General features: G+C 41.4%; 1 protein-coding gene across 1 annotated transcript; it reads left to right on the top strand.

The window, feature by feature from the left end:
* Positions 1–11,880: 11,880 nt before the first annotated feature.
* LOC137280620 (sulfotransferase 1A1-like) lies at positions 11,881–19,920 on the top strand. Its single transcript, XM_067811895.1, has 6 exons — positions 11,881–11,978; positions 13,552–13,754; positions 14,409–14,732; positions 15,628–15,731; positions 16,141–16,324; positions 17,847–19,920. Exons 1-6 carry the CDS (start codon positions 11,944–11,946, stop codon positions 17,960–17,962), a joined length of 966 nt encoding a protein of 321 aa, XP_067667996.1. The 5' UTR covers positions 11,881–11,943; the 3' UTR covers positions 17,963–19,920.
* The last annotated feature ends 500 nt before the right edge of the window (positions 19,921–20,420 follow it).

Raw genomic sequence — 20,420 nt, 5'->3', positions numbered from 1 at the left:
TCTTGACTCGAACTTAACATATTGCACGATTTTCACTTGTTTGGCTTTGTGCCCTATCACGAACCGCTCCACATGTTTAGACGACCTAGATTTACACATAACCAAACAGCCCTTGCACACAATAAAATAGTACAAATATTACATGTCGCTAGTTTTTCTTATCAGCATGAAATAAGTTGCACTAGCCTATACGCACCTTTTATATGTCAGTCGTCAGAGTCGTAGCTACCATTATAAAAAAACCTTTGCTTACACATGATTGTTGCTAGGAAAGGTAGAACAAGCTCTCAATACTGTCTAAATACAAAGCTTGGTAACCTATCATGTTTTTACGAAAAAAAATGGCTTGGTGAGTGCCTGGTAGTGCAGCTAGAGTGCGCCGTGGTACAGGTGCTGGATGTGTCTGTGTTATTGGTGACTTGTAGCAATCAATTCAATGAGTAAGTAAGTGAGTGAGTTAATTTACAGTAACATCGGCAATAGTTCGGCCATACCGTAACTAAGTAACTTGTAAATTTATAAATGAATCAAAACAAACTTTGTATAATATTCTGACCTCTTCTCTCTCCTTGAATTGTCTCCTACGCCATTTCTCAAATAAATGTATACTTTATGTGAAATGAACACAAGTTTCAGTACAGTTTAATAACCGACAAGTAACTTGAAACTCAGATAAAGTAAATTATTAAATCAAAAACTCCTGAAGAAAGGGTGGATAACTCAAACTTAAAGTGAACGAATTTTGATACTTTCGCGGTGCCTATTTTTCAAGGGAAGTGTCAAGACAGAACATGACGAATTGTTGTGACAGCGATGAGCTACTAAACTATCGATAGGCACACATGCTATCGATGCATCGATAGGTTTTCTTTTCCACTGTGGATTAATTGCTATAGGAGACTCAACTATTGCAATCCATGGATAGGTCGTTGCAGCCCTATTTCAAACCATTATTATCACTGAATACAGCTTGTTTCCTGCTTTAGTTTCCAACTAGTATTCTGTGTTAGAAGTGCCATCCAAATTTGTTTAAATATTGCAATACGTTGTATATCGTATAGCATTCTATTAAGTCTCTCAGTTTTGATCTAATGGACCAACAAGTAACTAACAACAGTAAGTAAAGCAAGTGTAAAATACTCTGGCTGGTGGAGTCCTTTCACTAGCTACTAGATAAAAGTCAATAAATCTTGGCATCAACGGTTGCCACATCCTCACTGTATTGAACAATTTGAACTTTGATAAAATTCTAGGTTAATCACATAATATAAAATTTGGTATACCGCCAACATTTTGGGAAAGGTTACATTACTGTATTAACATAGTACATTACATACAACATAAAATATATTTTTAAGAATAACATATTAGTAATCACTAGTGTTTGCTGCTTTATGAAATCAACAATGATTCATTCTGAAACGCCGCCAAGAACACTCGAAACGTTACCCTGATCGAAAACTAATACACAGCTCCGAATACTGAACTTATCGGAAATGTCAAAAAAGCAATCCTCTGATTTCAGCATTTTCTTCATTTTATAGGGATTCATTCTTCGTTTCTTTGCCTGCATTGGCTAATGCTCATTTGAATTGCTGAATGTTATAACTGAATTCGCAAGAGTAAAGAAGGTATTGTTGTTGGAATTAGGCAGTTTTGACATTTGTCGTACACTGATTTGGAACACTGATAAGGAACCATCCGCGTTTCCATCATGCAGAACCCAGCCAAAGTGCCTGCTTTGACTATTTGTCTTGGTTACAGTGATAATGATCAGTATTCGGTATGTGGCATGATTTCTCATCAAAGTACTGATTCTAGTACGTGCAGATATATCCCATACCCCCACCCTTAGCACGGAATCACATGAATGTATTTCGTTCGTTTTTGTCCCGTGTTAGATACGTTGAACGTCATGCTGAAGATAGGGTAAGATCATTCAACACTATTCAAGCCACATTTATATAAATACTTTAACAAGTGCTTTCATAAACTGAAGATAAAGGATAAAACTACTACTACTGAACATGTCTCCTGGTTTATTAAGAAGATAGTTCACATCATTTCAAAATGTCGGTTTGGGTACAATTCTCTTAGAAACTCCAGTAGGCGAGGTTGACAAATTCTTATTTTTGTTTGTGTGTTTTGTTTTACGCCTCACTCAGCAATATTCCAGCTGTATGGCGGCGGTCTGTAAATAATCGAGTCTGGACCAGACAACATAAACATCAGAGATGTACAATGTACATTTTTCACTGAAAACGAATGAAGAATGATTTTGGATGATAAATAGAATCTCACCCTCGTGTTCGCTGATGTCAAATATCAATACTCGTTGATAAAAGTTAAATATCCTCGGCATATTTGCTACTGTATCAAATATATATTTCAGTAGACACTTGACTGAGATTCTCTATTTTACAATACTGTCGACACTGCCTCAGAGCCGTCATGGCTTTCAGCGCAGTACGAAGAGAAAATACCTAAAGTACCATTTCTGCAGAGTCATTGTTATGCTCCGCGAACCATAAATGCAGTCAGTGTCCGCTGCTTGCTTGTGACATCATTTTCTCGTGACCTTCGACCGTCGACCTCCGACCTCCCACACACTTGCATGTACGTCATACCGCTTTCTGTCATGAATCGCAAGGCCTGCGTCGCTATCAGTGACCGGACCCGCGAGCTATAAGGCGATTAACTGAACTGGGCCACTGACATTCAATATGTCCTCGAGTCAAAGTAGTGAAAATGATGTGATGTAAGTATTTTCGGAAGTTTATACATTTCTCAATTATTTCGCAGCGGTATTCTGCATACACACGCGTGGCTAAATGCTTGCAGCAGTCCCTGCGTTCACAATACAACTTGGTTTCGCCAGTCGTTTCGAGAAGGTTCGTTGTGACCTATTATCGCGTCTACACTGCCTGCTATTAAGGGTTCCTTCTGTACTTTTTATAGTAATGTTGAAGGTTGAGGAACATGCGACAGTTTTCACATTGATCAATGCATCACCACAGCTGTAGTCACTAGTGTATTAAAAGTGCACAAAGCTTTTTCACCACTACAGTCATGACAACGGTGTTGAAACTGTCACTAGTCTACTTGGTATAGGTTTGTTAATTATAATGATAACGAACTGTTATAGCGCATGCTTTCCAAAAAGTATTTGCTCAGCATTTGCTCAAAACTCGCAAAAAGAGATGGGAAAAGCAGTGTAAATGTAATGAGATATAATATATATATATATATATATAATATATATTCGCTCATTTCATGCCATACAGCAAATCGTTTCAATAAGTTTCCAAAACAACTTCACACACTCATATACCTGTTTCAAATATTTACCCAAGACTATGTCGACGGTGAAAGAGTGAGTGAGTGAGTTTAATTTTACGCCGCGTTTAGCAGTATCCCAGCAATATCACGTCGGGGGACACCAGAAACTGGGCTTCACTTTGTATCCACATGGGGAATCGAACTCGGGACTTCGGCGTGACGAGCGAACGCTTTAACCACTAGACTACCCCACCGCACTGCCGACAGTGAAGAATCGCCATCCGGCTTCCGCATGTGTCCAAGTGTGAAAGAGCTGGGCTCCACAATTCCACCCTGGTGTTCGTTCTGTCACGTGTTCATAATCTTCTTGAGCCATTTCGATCATCATTCCCACGACCTGTGAAGATCAGGGGTAGAACAGATCTTCAGCAACCCATGCTTGATACGAAAGGCGACTATGTCGTAAGAGGCAAGGTGGTCATGTTGTTGATGACTGAATAATTATTGTCAGGTGCAGACTCGATTATTTACAGGCCGCCCCCATTTGGCTGGAATATTGCTGAGTGCGGCCTAAAACTAAACTCACTCACTCATTATTCCCCAACCGTATTACACATGGTTGCTGTTATCGTCAACTCTACTGCTGACTTCTGTCATCCTGACCCATCACTCGCGAGCTCCCCAAACAACGTTCTTGGTCATTTAATAAGACGGATATTACCCCGAACCCATAAAACTTTCATCCAGTCATTGGTGCCATGAAAGCTCAGTTACATCAATAATGTCATTCATATTTGGTGTAATGTTTTTGTGATGCGAGATGAAGATGTCTACTATGTACAACAACGGGCCTCGGTATTCTGTAGTCATGCTCAAAAATATAAGCAAGGCGAAACGGGATTCGAACCCCAAACTATTGATGTCTGACATGTCTTTCATTGCTCTCACTTCCGATAGTTCCATGGGTTGTGTTGTAGGCGACTTGACGGATGGAGTTTTAGCTAGACATCATATGTTATCTCTTATAATACATACATATCTTCACTGTTGTTTAGGACTCCTGACATTCGAGACCCCATAACAAGGTGTCCTTACAACAACTAAGGAGAGGTAACTCTGGAGAGGTAACGACTTTCCATGACAGAAGAAAAGAGTAGGAATAGTGCGTGAGTGAGTTTAGTTTTACGCCTCACTCAGCAATATTCCAGCTGTATGGCGGCGGTCTGTAAATAATCGAGTCTGGACCAGACAACATAAACATCAGAGATGTACAATGTACATTTTTCACTGAAAACGAATGAAGAATGATTTTGGATGATAAATAGAATCTCACCCTCGTGTTCGCTGATGTCAAATATCAATACTCGTTGATAAAAGTTAAATATCCTCGGCATATTTGCTACTGTATCAAATATATATTTCAGTAGACACTTGACTGAGATTCTCTATTTTACAATACTGTCGACACTGCCTCAGAGCCGTCATGGCTTTCAGCGCAGTACGAAGAGAAAATACCTAAAGTACTATTTCTGCAGAGTCATTGTTATGCTCCGCGAACCATAAATGCAGTCAGTGTCCGCTGCTTGCATGTGACATCATTTTCTCGTGACCTCCGACCGTCGACCTCCCACACACTTGCATGTACGTCATACCGCTTTCTGTCATGAATCGCAAGGCCTGCGTCGCTATCAGTGACCGGACCCGCGAGCTATAAGGCGATTAACTGAACTGGGCCACTGACATTCAATATGTCCTCGAGTCAAAGTAGTGAAAATGATGTGATGTAAGTATTTTCGGAAGTTTATACATTTCTGAATTATTTCGCAGCGGTATTCTGCATACACACGCGTGGCTAAATGCTTGCAGCAGTCCCTGCGTTCACAATACAACTTGGTTTCGCCAGTCGTTTCGAGAAGGTTCGTTGTGACCTATTATCGCGTCTACACTGCCTGCTATTAAGGGTTCCTTCTGTACTTTTTATAGTAATGTTGAAGGTTGAGGAACATGCGACAGTTTTCACATTGATCAATGCATCACCACAGCTGTAGTCACTAGTGTATTAAAAGTGCACAAAGCTTTTTCACCACTACAGTCATGACAACGGTGTTGAAACTGTCACTAGTCTACTTGGTATAGGTTTGTTAATTATAATGATAACGAACTGTTATAGCGCATGCTTTCCAAAAAGTATTTGCTCAGCATTTGCTCAAAACTCGCAAAAAGAGATGGGAAAAGCAGTGTAAATGTAATGAGATATAATATATATATATATATATATAATATATATTCGCTCATTTCATGCCATACAGCAAATCGTTTCAATAAGTTTCCAAAACAACTTCACACACTCATATACCTGTTTCAAATATTTACCCAAGACTATGTCGACGGTGAAAGAGTGAGTGAGTGAGTTTAATTTTACGCCGCGTTTAGCAGTATCCCAGCAATATCACGGCGGGGGACACCAGAAACTGGGCTTCACTTTGTATCCACATGGCGAATCGAACCCGGGACTTCGGCGTGACGAGCGAACGCTTTAACCACTAGACTACCCCACCACACTGCCGACAGTGAAGAATCGCCATCCGGCTTCCGCATGTGTCCAAGTGTGAAAGAGCTGGGCTCCACAATTCCACCCTGGTGTTCGTTCTGTCACGTGTTCATAATCTTCTTGAGCCATTTCGATCATCATTCCCACGACCTGTGAAGATCAGGGGTAGAACAGATCTTCAGCAACCCATGCTTGATACGAAAGGCGACTATGTCGTAAGAGGCGAGGTGGTCATGTTGTTGATGACTGAATAATTATTGTCAGGTGCAGACTCGATTATTTACAGGCCGCCCCCATTTGGCTGGAATATTGCTGAGTGCGGCCTAAAACTAAACTCACTCACTCATTATTCCCCAACCGTATTACACATGGTTGTTGTTATCGTCAACTCTACTGCTGACTTCTGTCATCCTGACCCATCACTCGCGAGCTCCCCAAACAACGTTCTTGGTCATTTAATAAGACGGATATTACCCCGAACCCATAAAACTTTCATCCAGTCATTGGTGCCATGAAAGCTCAGTTACATCAATAATGTCATTCATATTTGGTGTAATGTTTTTGTGATGCGAGATGAAGATGTCTACTATGTACAACAACGGGCCTTGGTATTCTGTAGTCATGCTCAAAAATATAAGCAAGGCGAAACGGGATTCGAACCCCAAACTATTGATGTCTGACATGTCTTTCATTGCTCTCACTTCCGATAGTTCCATGGGTTGTGTTGTAGGCGACTTGACGGATGGAGTTTTAGCTAGACATCATATGTTATCTCTTATAATACATACATATCTTCACTGTTGTTTAGGACTCCTGACATTCGAGACCCCATAACAAGGTGTCCTTACAACAACTAAGGAGAGGTAACTCTGGAGAGGTAACGACTTTCCATGACAGAAGAAAAGAGTAGGAATAGTGCGTGAGTGAGTTTAGTTTTACGCCTCACTCAGCAATATTCCAGCTGTATGGCGGCGGTCTGTAAATAATCGAGTCTGGACCAGACAACATAAACATCAGAGATGTACAATGTACATTTTTCACTGAAAACGAATGAAGAATGATTTTGGATGATAAATAGAATCTCACCCTCGTGTTCGCTGATGTCAAATATCAATACTCGTTGATAAAAGTTAAATATCCTCGGCATATTTGCTACTGTATCAAATATATATTTCAGTAGACACTTGACTGAGATTCTCTATTTTACAATACTGTCGACACTGCCTCAGAGCCGTCATGGCTTTCAGCGCAGTACGAAGAGAAAATACCTAAAGTACTATTTCTGCAGAGTCATTGTTATGCTCCGCGAACCATAAATGCAGTCAGTGTCCGCTGCTTGTGACATCATTTTCTCGTGACCTCCGACCGTCGACCTCCGACCTCCCACACACTTGCATGTACGTCATACCGCTTTCTGTTATGAATCGCAAGGCCTGCGTCGCTATCAGTGACCGGACCCGCGAGCTATAAGGCGATTAACTGAACTGGGCCACTGACATTCAATATGTCCTCGAGTCAAAGTAGTGAAAATGATGTGATGTAAGTATTTTCGGAAGTTTATACATTTCTGAATTATTTCGCAGCGGTATTCTGCATACACACGCGTGGCTAAATGCTTGCAGCAGTCCCTGCGTTCACAATACAACTTGGTTTCGCCAGTCGTTTCGAGAAGGTTCGTTGTGACCTATTATCGCGTCTACACTGCCTGCTATTAAGGGTTCCTTCTGTACTTTTTATAGTAATGTTGAAGGTTGAGGAACATGCGACAGTTTTCACATTGATCAATGCATCACCACAGCTGTAGTCACTAGTGTATTAAAAGTGCACAAAGCTTTTTCACCACTACAGTCATGACAACGGTGTTGAAACTGTCACTAGTCTACTTGGTATAGGTTTGTTAATTATAATGATAACGAACTGTTATAGCGCATGCTTTCCAAAAAGTATTTGCTCAGCATTTGCTCAAAACTCGCAAAAAGAGATGGGAAAAGCAGTGTAAATGTAATGAGATATAATATATATATATATATATAATATATATTCGCTCATTTCATGCCATACAGCAAATCGTTTCAATAAGTTTCCAAAACAACTTCACACACTCATATACCTGTTTCAAATATTTACCCAAGACTATGTCGACGGTGAAAGAGTGAGTGAGTGAGTTTAATTTTACGCCGCGTTTAGCAGTATCCCAGCAATATCACGTCGGGGGACACCAGAAACTGGGCTTCACTTTGTATCCACATGGCGAATCGAACTCGGGACTTCGGCGTGACGAGCGAACGCTTTAACCACTAGACTACCCCACCGCACTGCCGACAGTGAAGAATCGCCATCCGGCTTCCGCATGTGTCCAAGTGTGAAAGAGCTGGGCTCCACAATTCCACCCTGGTGTTCGTTCTGTCACGTGTTCATAATCTTCTTGAGCCATTTCGATCATCATTCCCACGACCTGTGAAGATCAGGGGTAGAACAGATCTTCAGCAACCCATGCTTGATACGAAAGGCGACTATGTCGTAAGAGGCGAGGTGGTCATGTTGTTGATGACTGAATAATTATTGTCAGGTGCAGACTCGATTATTTACAGGCCGCCCCCATTTGGCTGGAATATTGCTGAGTGCGGCCTAAAACTAAACTCACTCACTCATTATTCCCCAACCGTATTACACATGGTTGCTGTTATCGTCAACTCTACTGCTGACTTCTGTCATCCTGACCCATCACTCGCGAGCTCCCCAAACAACGTTCTTGGTCATTTAATAAGACGGATATTACCCCGAACCCATAAAACTTTCATCCAGTCATTGGTGCCATGAAAGCTCAGTTACATCAATAATGTCATTCATATTTGGTGTAATGTTTTTGTGATGCGAGATGAAGATGTCTACTATGTACAACAACGGGCCTCGGTATTCTGTAGTCATGCTCAAAAATATAAGCAAGGCGAAACGGGATTCGAACCCCAAACTATTGATGTCTGACATGTCTTTCATTGCTCTCACTTCCGATAGTTCCATGGGTTGTGTTGTAGGCGACTTGACGGATGGAGTTTTAGCTAGACATCATATGTTATCTCTTATAATACATACATATCTTCACTGTTGTTTAGGACTCCTGACATTCGAGACCCCATAACAAGGTGTCCTTACAACAACTAAGGAGAGGTAACTCTGGAGAGGTAACGACTTTCCATGACAGAAGAAAAGAGTAGGAATAGTGCGTGAGTGAGTTTAGTTTTACGCCTCACTCAGCAATATTCCAGCTGTATGGCGGCGGTCTGTAAATAATCGAGTCTGGACCAGACAACATAAACATCAGAGATGTACAATGTACATTTTTCACTGAAAACGAATGAAGAATGATTTTGGATGATAAATAGAATCTCACCCTCGTGTTCGCTGATGTCAAATATCAATACTCGTTGATAAAAGTTAAATATCCTCGGCATATTTGCTACTGTATCAAATATATATTTCAGTAGACACTTGACTGAGATTCTCTATTTTACAATACTGTCGACACTGCCTCAGAGCCGTCATGGCTTTCAGCGCAGTACGAAGAGAAAATACCTAAAGTACTATTTCTGCAGAGTCATTGTTATGCTCCGCGAACCATAAATGCAGTCAGTGTCCGCTGCTTGCATGTGACATCATTTTCTCGTGACCTCCGACCGTCGACCTCCCACACACTTGCATGTACGTCATACCGCTTTCTGTCATGAATCGCAAGGCCTGCGTCGCTATCAGTGACCGGACCCGCGAGCTATAAGGCGATTAACTGAACTGGGCCACTGACATTCAATATGTCCTCGAGTCAAAGTAGTGAAAATGATGTGATGTAAGTATTTTCGGAAGTTTATACATTTCTGAATTATTTCGCAGCGGTATTCTGCATACACACGCGTGGCTAAATGCTTGCAGCAGTCCCTGCGTTCACAATACAACTTGGTTTCGCCAGTCGTTTCGAGAAGGTTCGTTGTGACCTATTATCGCGTCTACACTGCCTGCTATTAAGGGTTCCTTCTGTACTTTTTATAGTAATGTTGAAGGTTGAGGAACATGCGACAGTTTTCACATTGATCAATGCATCACCACAGCTGTAGTCACTAGTGTATTAAAAGTGCACAAAGCTTTTTCACCACTACAGTCATGACAACGGTGTTGAAACTGTCACTAGTCTACTTGGTATAGGTTTGTTAATTATAATGATAACGAACTGTTATAGCGCATGCTTTCCAAAAAGTATTTGCTCAGCATTTGCTCAAAACTCGCAAAAAGAGATGGGAAAAGCAGTGTAAATGTAATGAGATATAATATATATATATATATATATAATATATATTCGCTCATTTCATGCCATACAGCAAATCGTTTCAATAAGTTTCCAAAACAACTTCACACACTCATATACCTGTTTCAAATATTTACCCAAGACTATGTCGACGGTGAAAGAGTGAGTGAGTGAGTTTAATTTTACGCCGCGTTTAGCAGTATCCCAGCAATATCACGGCGGGGGACACCAGAAACTGGGCTTCACTTTGTATCCACATGGCGAATCGAACCCGGGACTTCGGCGTGACGAGCGAACGCTTTAACTACTAGACTACCCCACCACACTGCCGACAGTGAAGAATCGCCATCCGGCTTCCGCATGTGTCCAAGTGTGAAAGAGCTGGGCTCCACAATTCCACCCTGGTGTTCGTTCTGTCACGTGTTCATAATCTTCTTGAGCCATTTCGATCATCATTCCCACGACCTGTGAAGATCAGGGGTAGAACAGATCTTCAGCAACCCATGCTTGATACGAAAGGCGACTATGTCGTAAGAGGCGAGGTGGTCATGTTGTTGATGACTGAATAATTATTGTCAGGTGCAGACTCGATTATTTACAGGCCGCCCCCATTTGGCTGGAATATTGCTGAGTGCGGCCTAAAACTAAACTCACTCACTCATTATTCCCCAACCGTATTACACATGGTTGTTGTTATCGTCAACTCTACTGCTGACTTCTGTCATCCTGACCCATCACTCGCGAGCTCCCCAAACAACGTTCTTGGTCATTTAATAAGACGGATATTACCCCGAACCCATAAAACTTTCATCCAGTCATTGGTGCCATGAAAGCTCAGTTACATCAATAATGTCATTCATATTTGGTGTAATGTTTTTGTGATGCGAGATGAAGATGTCTACTATGTACAACAACGGGCCTTGGTATTCTGTAGTCATGCTCAAAAATATAAGCAAGGCGAAACGGGATTCGAACCCCAAACTATTGATGTCTGACATGTCTTTCATTGCTCTCACTTCCGATAGTTCCATGGGTTGTGTTGTAGGCGACTTGACGGATGGAGTTTTAGCTAGACATCATATGTTATCTCTTATAATACATACATATCTTCACTGTTGTTTAGGACTCCTGACATTCGAGACCCCATAACAAGGTGTCCTTACAACAACTAAGGAGAGGTAACTCTGGAGAGGTAACGACTTTCCATGACAGAAGAAAAGAGTAGGAATAGTGCGTGAGTGAGTTTAGTTTTACGCCTCACTCAGCAATATTCCAGCTGTATGGCGGCGGTCTGTAAATAATCGAGTCTGGACCAGACAACATAAACATCAGAGATGTACAATGTACATTTTTCACTGAAAACGAATGAAGAATGATTTTGGATGATAAATAGAATCTCACCCTCGTGTTCGCTGATGTCAAATATCAATACTCGTTGATAAAAGTTAAATATCCTCGGCATATTTGCTACTGTATCAAATATATATTTCAGTAGACACTTGACTGAGATTCTCTATTTTACAATACTGTCGACACTGCCTCAGAGCCGTCATGGCTTTCAGCGCAGTACGAAGAGAAAATACCTAAAGTACTATTTCTGCAGAGTCATTGTTATGCTCCGCGAACCATAAATGCAGTCAGTGTCCGCTGCTTGTGACATCATTTTCTCGTGACCTCCGACCGTCGACCTCCGACCTCCCACACACTTGCATGTACGTCATACCGCTTTCTGTTATGAATCGCAAGGCCTGCGTCGCTATCAGTGACCGGACCCGCGAGCTATAAGGCGATTAACTGAACTGGGCCACTGACATTCAATATGTCCTCGAGTCAAAGTAGTGAAAATGATGTGATGTAAGTATTTTCGGAAGTTTATACATTTCTGAATTATTTCGCAGCGGTATTCTGCATACACACGCGTGGCTAAATGCTTGCAGCAGTCCCGGCGTTCACAATACAACTTGGTTTCGCCAGTCGTTTCGAGAAGGTTCGTTGTGACCTATTATCGCGTCTACACTGCCTGCTATTAAGGGTTCCTTCTGTACTTTTTATAGTAATGTTGAAGGTTGAGGAACATGCGACAGTTTTCACATTGATCAATGCATCACCACAGCTGTAGTCACTAGTGTATTAAAAGTGCACAAAGCTTTTTCACCACTACAGTCATGACAACGGTGTTGAAACTGTCACTAGTCTACTTGGTATAGGTTTGTTAATTATAATGATAACGAACTGTTATAGCGCATGCTTTCCAAAAAGTATTTGCTCAGCATTTGCTCAAAACTCGCAAAAAGAGATGGGAGAAGCAGTGTAAATGTAATGAGATATAATATATACATATATATCATATATATTCGCTCATTTCATGCCATACAGCAAATCGTTTCAATAAGTTTCCAAAACAACTTCACACACTCATATACCTGTTTCAAACATTTACCCAAGACTATGTCGACGGTGAAAGAGTGAGTGAGTGAGTTTAATTTTACGCCGCGTTTAGCAGTATCCCAGCAATATCACGGCGGGGGACACCAGAAACTGGGCTTCACTTTGTATCCACATGGGGAATCGAACCCGGGACTTCGGCGTGACGAGCGAACGCTTTAACCACTAGACTACCCCACCGCACTGCCGACAGTGAAGAATCGCCATCCGGCTTCCGCATGTGTCCAAGTGTGAAAGAGCTGGGCTCCACAATTCCACCCTGGTGTTCGTTCTGTCACGTGTTCATAATCTTCTTGAGCCATTTCGATCATCATTCCCACGACCTGTGAAGATCAGGGGTAGAACAGATCTTTAGCAACCCATGCTTGATACGAAAGGCGACTATGTCGTAAGAGGCGAGGTGGTCATGTTGTTGATGACTGAATAATTATTGTCAGGTGCAGACTCGATTATTTACAGGCCGCCCCCAATTTGGCTGGAATATTGCTGAGTGCGGCCTAAAACTAAACTCACTCACTCATTATTCCCCAACCGTATTACACATGGTTGCTGTTATCGTCAACTCTACTGCTGACTTCTGTCATCCTGACCCATCACTCGCGAGCTCCCCAAACAACGTTCTTGGTCATTTAATAAGACGGATATTACCCCGAACCCATAAAACTTTCATCCAGTCATTGGTGCCATGAAAGCTCAGTTACATCAATAATGTCATTCATATTTGGTGTAATGTTTTTGTGATGCGAGATGAAGATGTCTACTATGTACAACAACGGGCCTCGGTATTCTGTAGTCATGCTCAAAAATATAAGCAAGGCGAAACGGGATTCGAACCCCAAACTATTGATGTCTGACATGTCTTTCATTGCTCTCACTTCCGATAGTTCCATGGGTTGTGTTGTAGGCGACTTGACGGATGGAGTTTTAGCTAGACATCATATGTTATCTCTTATAATACATACATATCTTCACTGTTGTTTAGGACTCCTGACATTCGAGAAATAGCTTCTGATCTGAGAAACTCAAAAGGACATGGGTTCTTGTGTTTCGAACACGATGGGCTGTACCTTTTCATTCCGCCCCCGGCTATGCTGAAGGGAGGTCATCCTGCAGACAAAGTCAAAAGTATCAGAGAAGCCGAACTTAAGGACGATGATATCATTATCTGTGCGTATCCCAAATGTGGTAGGTACTCGACATTTGCTACTGATTGACTGATTGTTGTTTAACGCCACATTCAGCAACTTTCTAGCTATAAGATGGAACATATGTGAGTCTGAACCAGACGATGATTATATTACGTCGTATAATGTCACAACAGGTCTCAGTTATCTCATGGTGTGTCACAGTAATGTCACAACTAGTCTTAGTTATGTTACAGCATGTCACTGTAGTGTCACACCTTGTCTCTCTATTACTGCATGTCGTAGTAATGTCATGACTGGTCTAAGTTATATTATAGAATGTCATAATAATGTCACAGCAGTTCCCAATAATATTACAGCGTGTCATAGTAATGTCACGTCAAGTTTCAGGTATATTAAGACGTGTCACAGATATGTCACACGTCTCAGCATGTCATAGTTACATAACAAAGAATCTCGGTTATACCACTAAATGTCCTCGTGAAAGCACATCGATCATGTTTCAGTTTGATCACAGAATTTGTCACTTGTATCACTGCTTACACACCTGTCTCATTTGATGACGTTACACAATATATGAGGTACACAATCACATGTTGCTTTTATATCACATATGTTATAACATTCTTAGTTTGAACCAAAGGTTTCAGTTTGAGGATATTATTTCGGTTGGACGGTTGTCTTACTCTTTTAGGAACCCACTGGCTATGGGAAATCATGGAGATGTTAATCAGCGGGACCATCAAGTATCAAAAGGATGTCAAAGAGACCAGGATGATGGAATTCATCTTCAAAGATGGAATAGAAGCAGTGCCATCACCACGTGTCTTCAACACACACCTTCCTCTACGTATGCTCCCTAGACAGGTTGTTGAAAAGAAGATCAAGTGTTTCCACATCATGAGGAATCCTAAAGATGCCTGTGTGTCCTTCTTCAACCACCTCAGAGATATGGAAAAACCGTATAATTATGAAGGGGACTTCGTGGAGTTTACAGAGGCATTTTTGTCAGAGAAAAGTAAGTACAGCGAGTGGTTGATAACAGTCAGAACCTCACGGCCATGAGAAAAAGGCGTTTATATACCGTGAATATACACGGTCAAACTGCTCAATACTTCCTGGTTCCCTCGAATCGGATGAAGACAAATAATGAATATACACATGAGTGAGTATAGTGTTACGCCGCTTTTAGCAATATTCCAGAAATATAACGGCGAGGGACACCAGAAATGGACTTTACACGTTGTACCCGTCATGGGAATAGAACCCGGGTCTACGGCGTGACGAGGCAACGATAGAACCACGGGGCTATGCCACCGCACCATATTCGCTGCGAGGATGTCATGTTGGCAGAAATTACTCCCGCTGCAACATATTTGGTGATATCGAGGTCTTCACTGCCTGTGTGGTGTAGTGGATACTGCGAGTGCCTTGAGAGCAATAGGACTATAATTTTCAATCCATATCCGCGTTAATCCTTTAACAGATGGCCCGAAGGTATTACGATGAGACGGGTATACTGTATACCGTGACGTGGTCCAAGAGTAGCGCACTGAGACACGTTTCAACAGTGCCGATGAAACGATAAACTAGACGATGCATCCCATGGTACCGGTAACATACACAGGCCAGTTTTAGTGTGAGATGGGCTCGAATTTGTATTCGCAATCACGTCGGTGTTCTGCGCAGAAAGGAAGAGGAACAGGGGCAGGAAGGGATTGTAAAATTCATCTTCGTCTCTTCTCCAGCAAATGAATTCAGTTTTCTGACATATTGTTTCAACGTTATCTTTGGACGACTCGTTAAAAGGAACGTGTTTGAGACTCTAACTTTGACCTTCTCTCGATAAAGCGGGAAATGTTTCTGAATCAGTTATATGCCATTGTTTCAAATTCACATTTCTTAATTCGCAGTGCCCTTTGGATCCTATTCCAACTACCTGCTTGCATGGCAAAAGGAAACGGCAGCTGCCCCTGATTTACCTGTCTTGAATTTGTTTTACGAGGACATGAAAATTGTGAGTATCAACATCCAACGACACATATTTGTCTTTCTTATAGCTTCAAACTTACATGAGCGCAGTCGTTGACTAATATTCATGTATTAAACATTGTAACTCATTTTGCAGATACCCCTGCCGTAAAAGCACTAGTATTTTGAGCTAAGAACTAAAAATAAATCCATCCACCGATATTGTGCCTCATGCTGTATGTATGTATGTATGTATGTATGTATGTATGTATGTATGTATGTATGTATGTATGTATGTATGTATGTATGTATGTATGTATGTATGTATGTATGTATGTATGCATGCATGCATGCATGCATGTATGTAAGGGGCATATATATACACCATGGCACAAGAGGCAGAAGCTATGATCGTTTCAAGCTGTCATTAAAAGTTCTAACACCATTACTTCCAGCATCCTGTCAAATGTGTCAAAGACGTCTCCCGATTCCTTGGCCTTTCATCTACAGACCAGTTTTGTGAAGACGTTGCGAATGCTTGCTCTTTTAAGAAGATGAAAAAAGTAGACCAGGAAATGAAAACTAAACCAGACATGAAGATATGGCAAGATGGCACGGAAGGAACGTTCTACAGGAAAGGTACTGTCACTTCTTTCTTGGAACCCCTGAGTGATTAGAATTAAGGGACAAAACATTGTATGTCAGTTACAATGGAAGTGTACAATACATACTAGGGTGAGTAAGTGTTTTATTTCGCTTTTAGCAGTATTACAGCAATGTCATGGCGGAAACAACACTTTACGCACGCATTGTACCCATGTCAGGATTCGAACTCGGGTTTTCGGCGTGACGAGCGGACGCTTTAACCACTAGGCTAACCCACCGCCCCTTCCATACTGGACGTCAGAGCCAATGTGTCTCTGGTATAATAATATATAAAGTGAGTGAGTTAAAATTTGGCGTCACATCGGCGATATTGCAGCCATATCGTGACGAGAACAATCTAATTTATATCAATTTTAAAATTAATAAATTTAGAACATAAAAACCTGCCATCGAAGGACAGTAGAAATACTAGATTATCACACATATGAACATAAAACTAGCATGTGAAACTAAAACAGTGTAATTAAGAGGACAATACAATATAAAACACGGGCTATAGATCACCAACAACTGAAGATCACCGCACTAAGGACCATGGGGACTTACAGTACCTTTGCTACCTGCATGGACCCTAGTTGGATTTACATCATCCCTTCAGCTGTTAGCAATTTAGACACGTCTAAGAATATATAAATGATTCCCCGAGTGGAATCGTGCTTGTTTTTCATTGCTTGTAACTAGCACCTCAATTGTGGTGATCATCCCTGTGGTCAGCGCCCTTTTTGAGACACAGATTATTGAAGCATATATGTCACACATGACACGTTGGTTTGTTCGTTAACTCCGAGCTCAGCAATATTCCAGCTACATAGCGGCCGCTAAATAATCGAGTCTGGACCAGGCAATCGAGTGATCAACAGCACGAGCATCGATCTAAGTAAATGGAATACGATTCAATGAGTCATCAAGCTGACCACCTGATCCCTATAGTCTTCTGAGCACGGGTTGCTGAAGACTAAGTCTGACTCGGATCTAAGTCAAACTCGGATCTAAGTCTGACTCGGATCTAAGTCTAACTCGGATCTTCAACGGTCACATATGACAGACACACAGGAATGTTGGTTAACACCATGTCCCAGACTCTTTAACCTCAACATCTATGCAATGGATACACCATGGAGGACTCTATGTGACTGTATGACAGCTAGCACTCTCCTCCTGACACCCCTCTGTCAGCCTCCTGATCCTCTTAACGGGCAATGTACACCATTCCTCATATAAGGAGCTTCCAGTTGCGCCAGGTTCCGTAAGGATCCATTTGATGTACATGAGGACCAGCCATGTCCCAGATATGCTCTAAAGGGTTTTGGATAGGGGCTCATTCATTCGCAGGATACGTCAATGGCGGCATAACTAATTATTTGGGGTATACATGCACGTTCAAGATATATAGTGTTCCAGGTGTAAGGAACGATCGTTGTATTTGTAATGAGTAAATATTTTCCCATCATATGGCTGGGTGCGATTCCCTTGATACATTCTTTGTCTTTTTCAGGTGAGATCGGAGACTGGAAGAACTGGTTCACTGTGGCAGAAAGCGAGCGATTTGATCATATATGGAACAAGAAGATGAAGGATTCTGGTTTCGAGTTTACCTATGCGCCTGCATGAGATCAAAGCAAATGCATTGGTTTCATGTGAACCGATATTTTACAATTTATGATCGCCAAGAATATGTCACTTTACAATGTTTCATAACATCATTTTACAATGATGAAGTCAGACAATGCTTTCTTTATGAAAAATGTTTTCTTTACGTAACACATGAAAGGCTTATTGACTTCCCATCCTTTTACGTCTAACGGGTTGGGGTCTTATTCATTTCAGCGGTTTATGTTCTTTAGAATGACATATTGTTGCACTCCTACAAGACTGTACCTGTGACTAATGCCACCATCTTATCAAAAATGAGATAAATAAAAAGAACAATCACATTAGGCTACATACAACTAAGTTCCGTAACTGTCATTCTGTTGTATTAGGTGCATTTGAGTGCATTGCAGAAGAAACGAACATACGCAATAACGAATATTTTTAGATGCACAACATCACTTGCAATTGCTTAAAAGGGAACAACTTCATTGTTTTCGGTTTGGGGTTGTAGAATATGGATTCGTCCCGGAATGACTTTGTTTAACATACATTTCTGTGTACATAGATGTGTACTTGTGCCGACCCTGTGCCTTGATATTTAACTTTCAGTTTGACAACGGACAAACGGCTGCATTAAGTAAATATTTGCTCATCAGCTCAGATTTGCAAATTAGTTGTGTAACCCAGTTATTTATAAAGACCCGTGACCTTGCATTTCTCACTCACTAATTCGGAGACGTGACCTAGAAAATGAAATCACTGCATCACGCTGACCTATGGAAAACGTCACCGTACATGCACTACGGCAGCCGTACTACCTTACTTTTAGTCGGTGACCTATATTCACATACCTCAGGGTCACGCTTACCAGGCAGGCCTGTTAGTACAGGACCCACTTAGAGCGTCAGTCTCTTTGTGTCTCTCAACCCAGAAAATGAGCCTGGCGTGTCCCAAGAATTCTTCAAACCTATGGACCAAACATATTGTAAACATATTGTAAACATATTGAAATGAACGACGTTAAAATCGGCACTTGCTTTTTTTTCAATAACATACCTATTGTAATATATTTGATTACTAAAACCAGCTGATTAGTTTTGGGTCAAACTGTTTAAGATTTGGAAAATGTGTTACTTATTTACAGCGGTTTGCAAGGCTTTAGACTATTTTTCATGTGTTCTTTTCCATTCTTTGATAAGACTTCATTACATTCTAGAATAAGATTCCAAATCATCAGAAACTGACCCGCCCCCACCCCCCCACCCCCCACCAACACACACACACACACACACACACACACGCACAAGTCGGAAAGAACAAATCATGTGACAGTTACCTGAATTATTCTTGACTAAGAATACTGCACGGTTTTTTAGTTAAGCTCCGGCAACAAAATGATCACGGACGGACGGACAGAGGGACAAAGCGCCGACTATAACTCTCCGGCATTACATGAACGGTGTGTGTGTGTGTGTGCGTGCGTGCGTGCGTGCGTGTGGCGGGGCTAGTACCACTTTGGATGATGATTTGGATGGTGATCAATGTTGTCTTGGATCTATCTGAATAACAGTTATGTGTATGTTCTGTGATTAGTTAAGTTAATTTGTACCAATATTCATGGGACATACTTTTAGCTGCAATGTATATTTACTAGGGTTCTGTCCATGCATGAAGCGATTGATGGATATTGATGGCAATTGTTGAGTGACCGATAGCAATTAATCGATGGTAGAAAGGAAAAGCTGTCGATGCACAGATAGTATGTGTGATTATCGACAGTTTAGTAATTTATCGCTGTCACAACAGTTCGTCATGTTCTGTCTTGACGCTTCCGTTGATATATAGGCAGCACAAAAGTACCAGATTCGTCACTGTGATTTTGAGTCATGCACCCTTTCTTCATGAGTTTTTGATTTAATAGTTCACTTCATCTGAGTTGGAAGTTTCTTATCGGTTATTAAAATGTACTGAAAATACTTCAACTTGTGTTCATTTCACATAAACTATACATTTATTTGAGAGATGACCTACAATGACACAATTCAAGGAGAGAAACAAAACGATTGTATAGTCGGTCACCATAGACTATCGCTATCGCAATAATATGTTGCAAAACACCATCGCTATCGTAAGAGTTGTTTCCCCCTCAATAGTCACCCAAATAGTTAGATAGCCAATGAATCTCTTTTGACCTGTGCCATGTGTAAGCGATATGTGTTGGTAGGATTGCTGCTTGATGGCTTGATTCGCTCTAGTGTTGTTGGACCTGTCTGCGGCCTTCGACACAACTGACCACCATAGACTCCTGTCTAGGCTGAAACAACAGTACGGACTTGAAGGTCATGTCCTTCAATGGGTGTCATCTTATCTGTCTGACCGACAACAACCTTTTCTCATACGTAGCGAGAGATCTAGAGGAGCTGCAATCACATGTGGTGTGCCACAGGGGTCAGTCCTTGGTCCGGTCCTGTTTGTA

This window comes from Haliotis asinina, chromosome 1 (genome assembly GCF_037392515.1).
Source record: "Haliotis asinina isolate JCU_RB_2024 chromosome 1, JCU_Hal_asi_v2, whole genome shotgun sequence".
NCBI classification, from domain to species: domain Eukaryota; kingdom Metazoa; phylum Mollusca; class Gastropoda; order Lepetellida; family Haliotidae; genus Haliotis; species Haliotis asinina.
Note: the sequence above shows the minus strand (reverse complement) of the source record. Positions and strands in the feature narration are given on the sequence as shown.

What these genes read in the sequence shown, in the direction of transcription:
- LOC137280620 (XM_067811895.1), top strand. Translation starts at nt 11,944, where the DNA reads ATGTCCTCGAGTCAAAGTAGTGAAAATGATGTGAT. An exon ending in AGTAGTGAAAATGATGTGAT is followed by an intron (nt 11,979 to 13,551) that starts GTAAGTATTTTC and finishes ACTGTTGTTTAG; the next exon opens with GACTCCTGACATTCGAGAAA. An exon ending in CTGTGCGTATCCCAAATGTG is followed by an intron (nt 13,755 to 14,408) that starts GTAGGTACTCGA and finishes TTACTCTTTTAG; the next exon opens with GAACCCACTGGCTATGGGAA.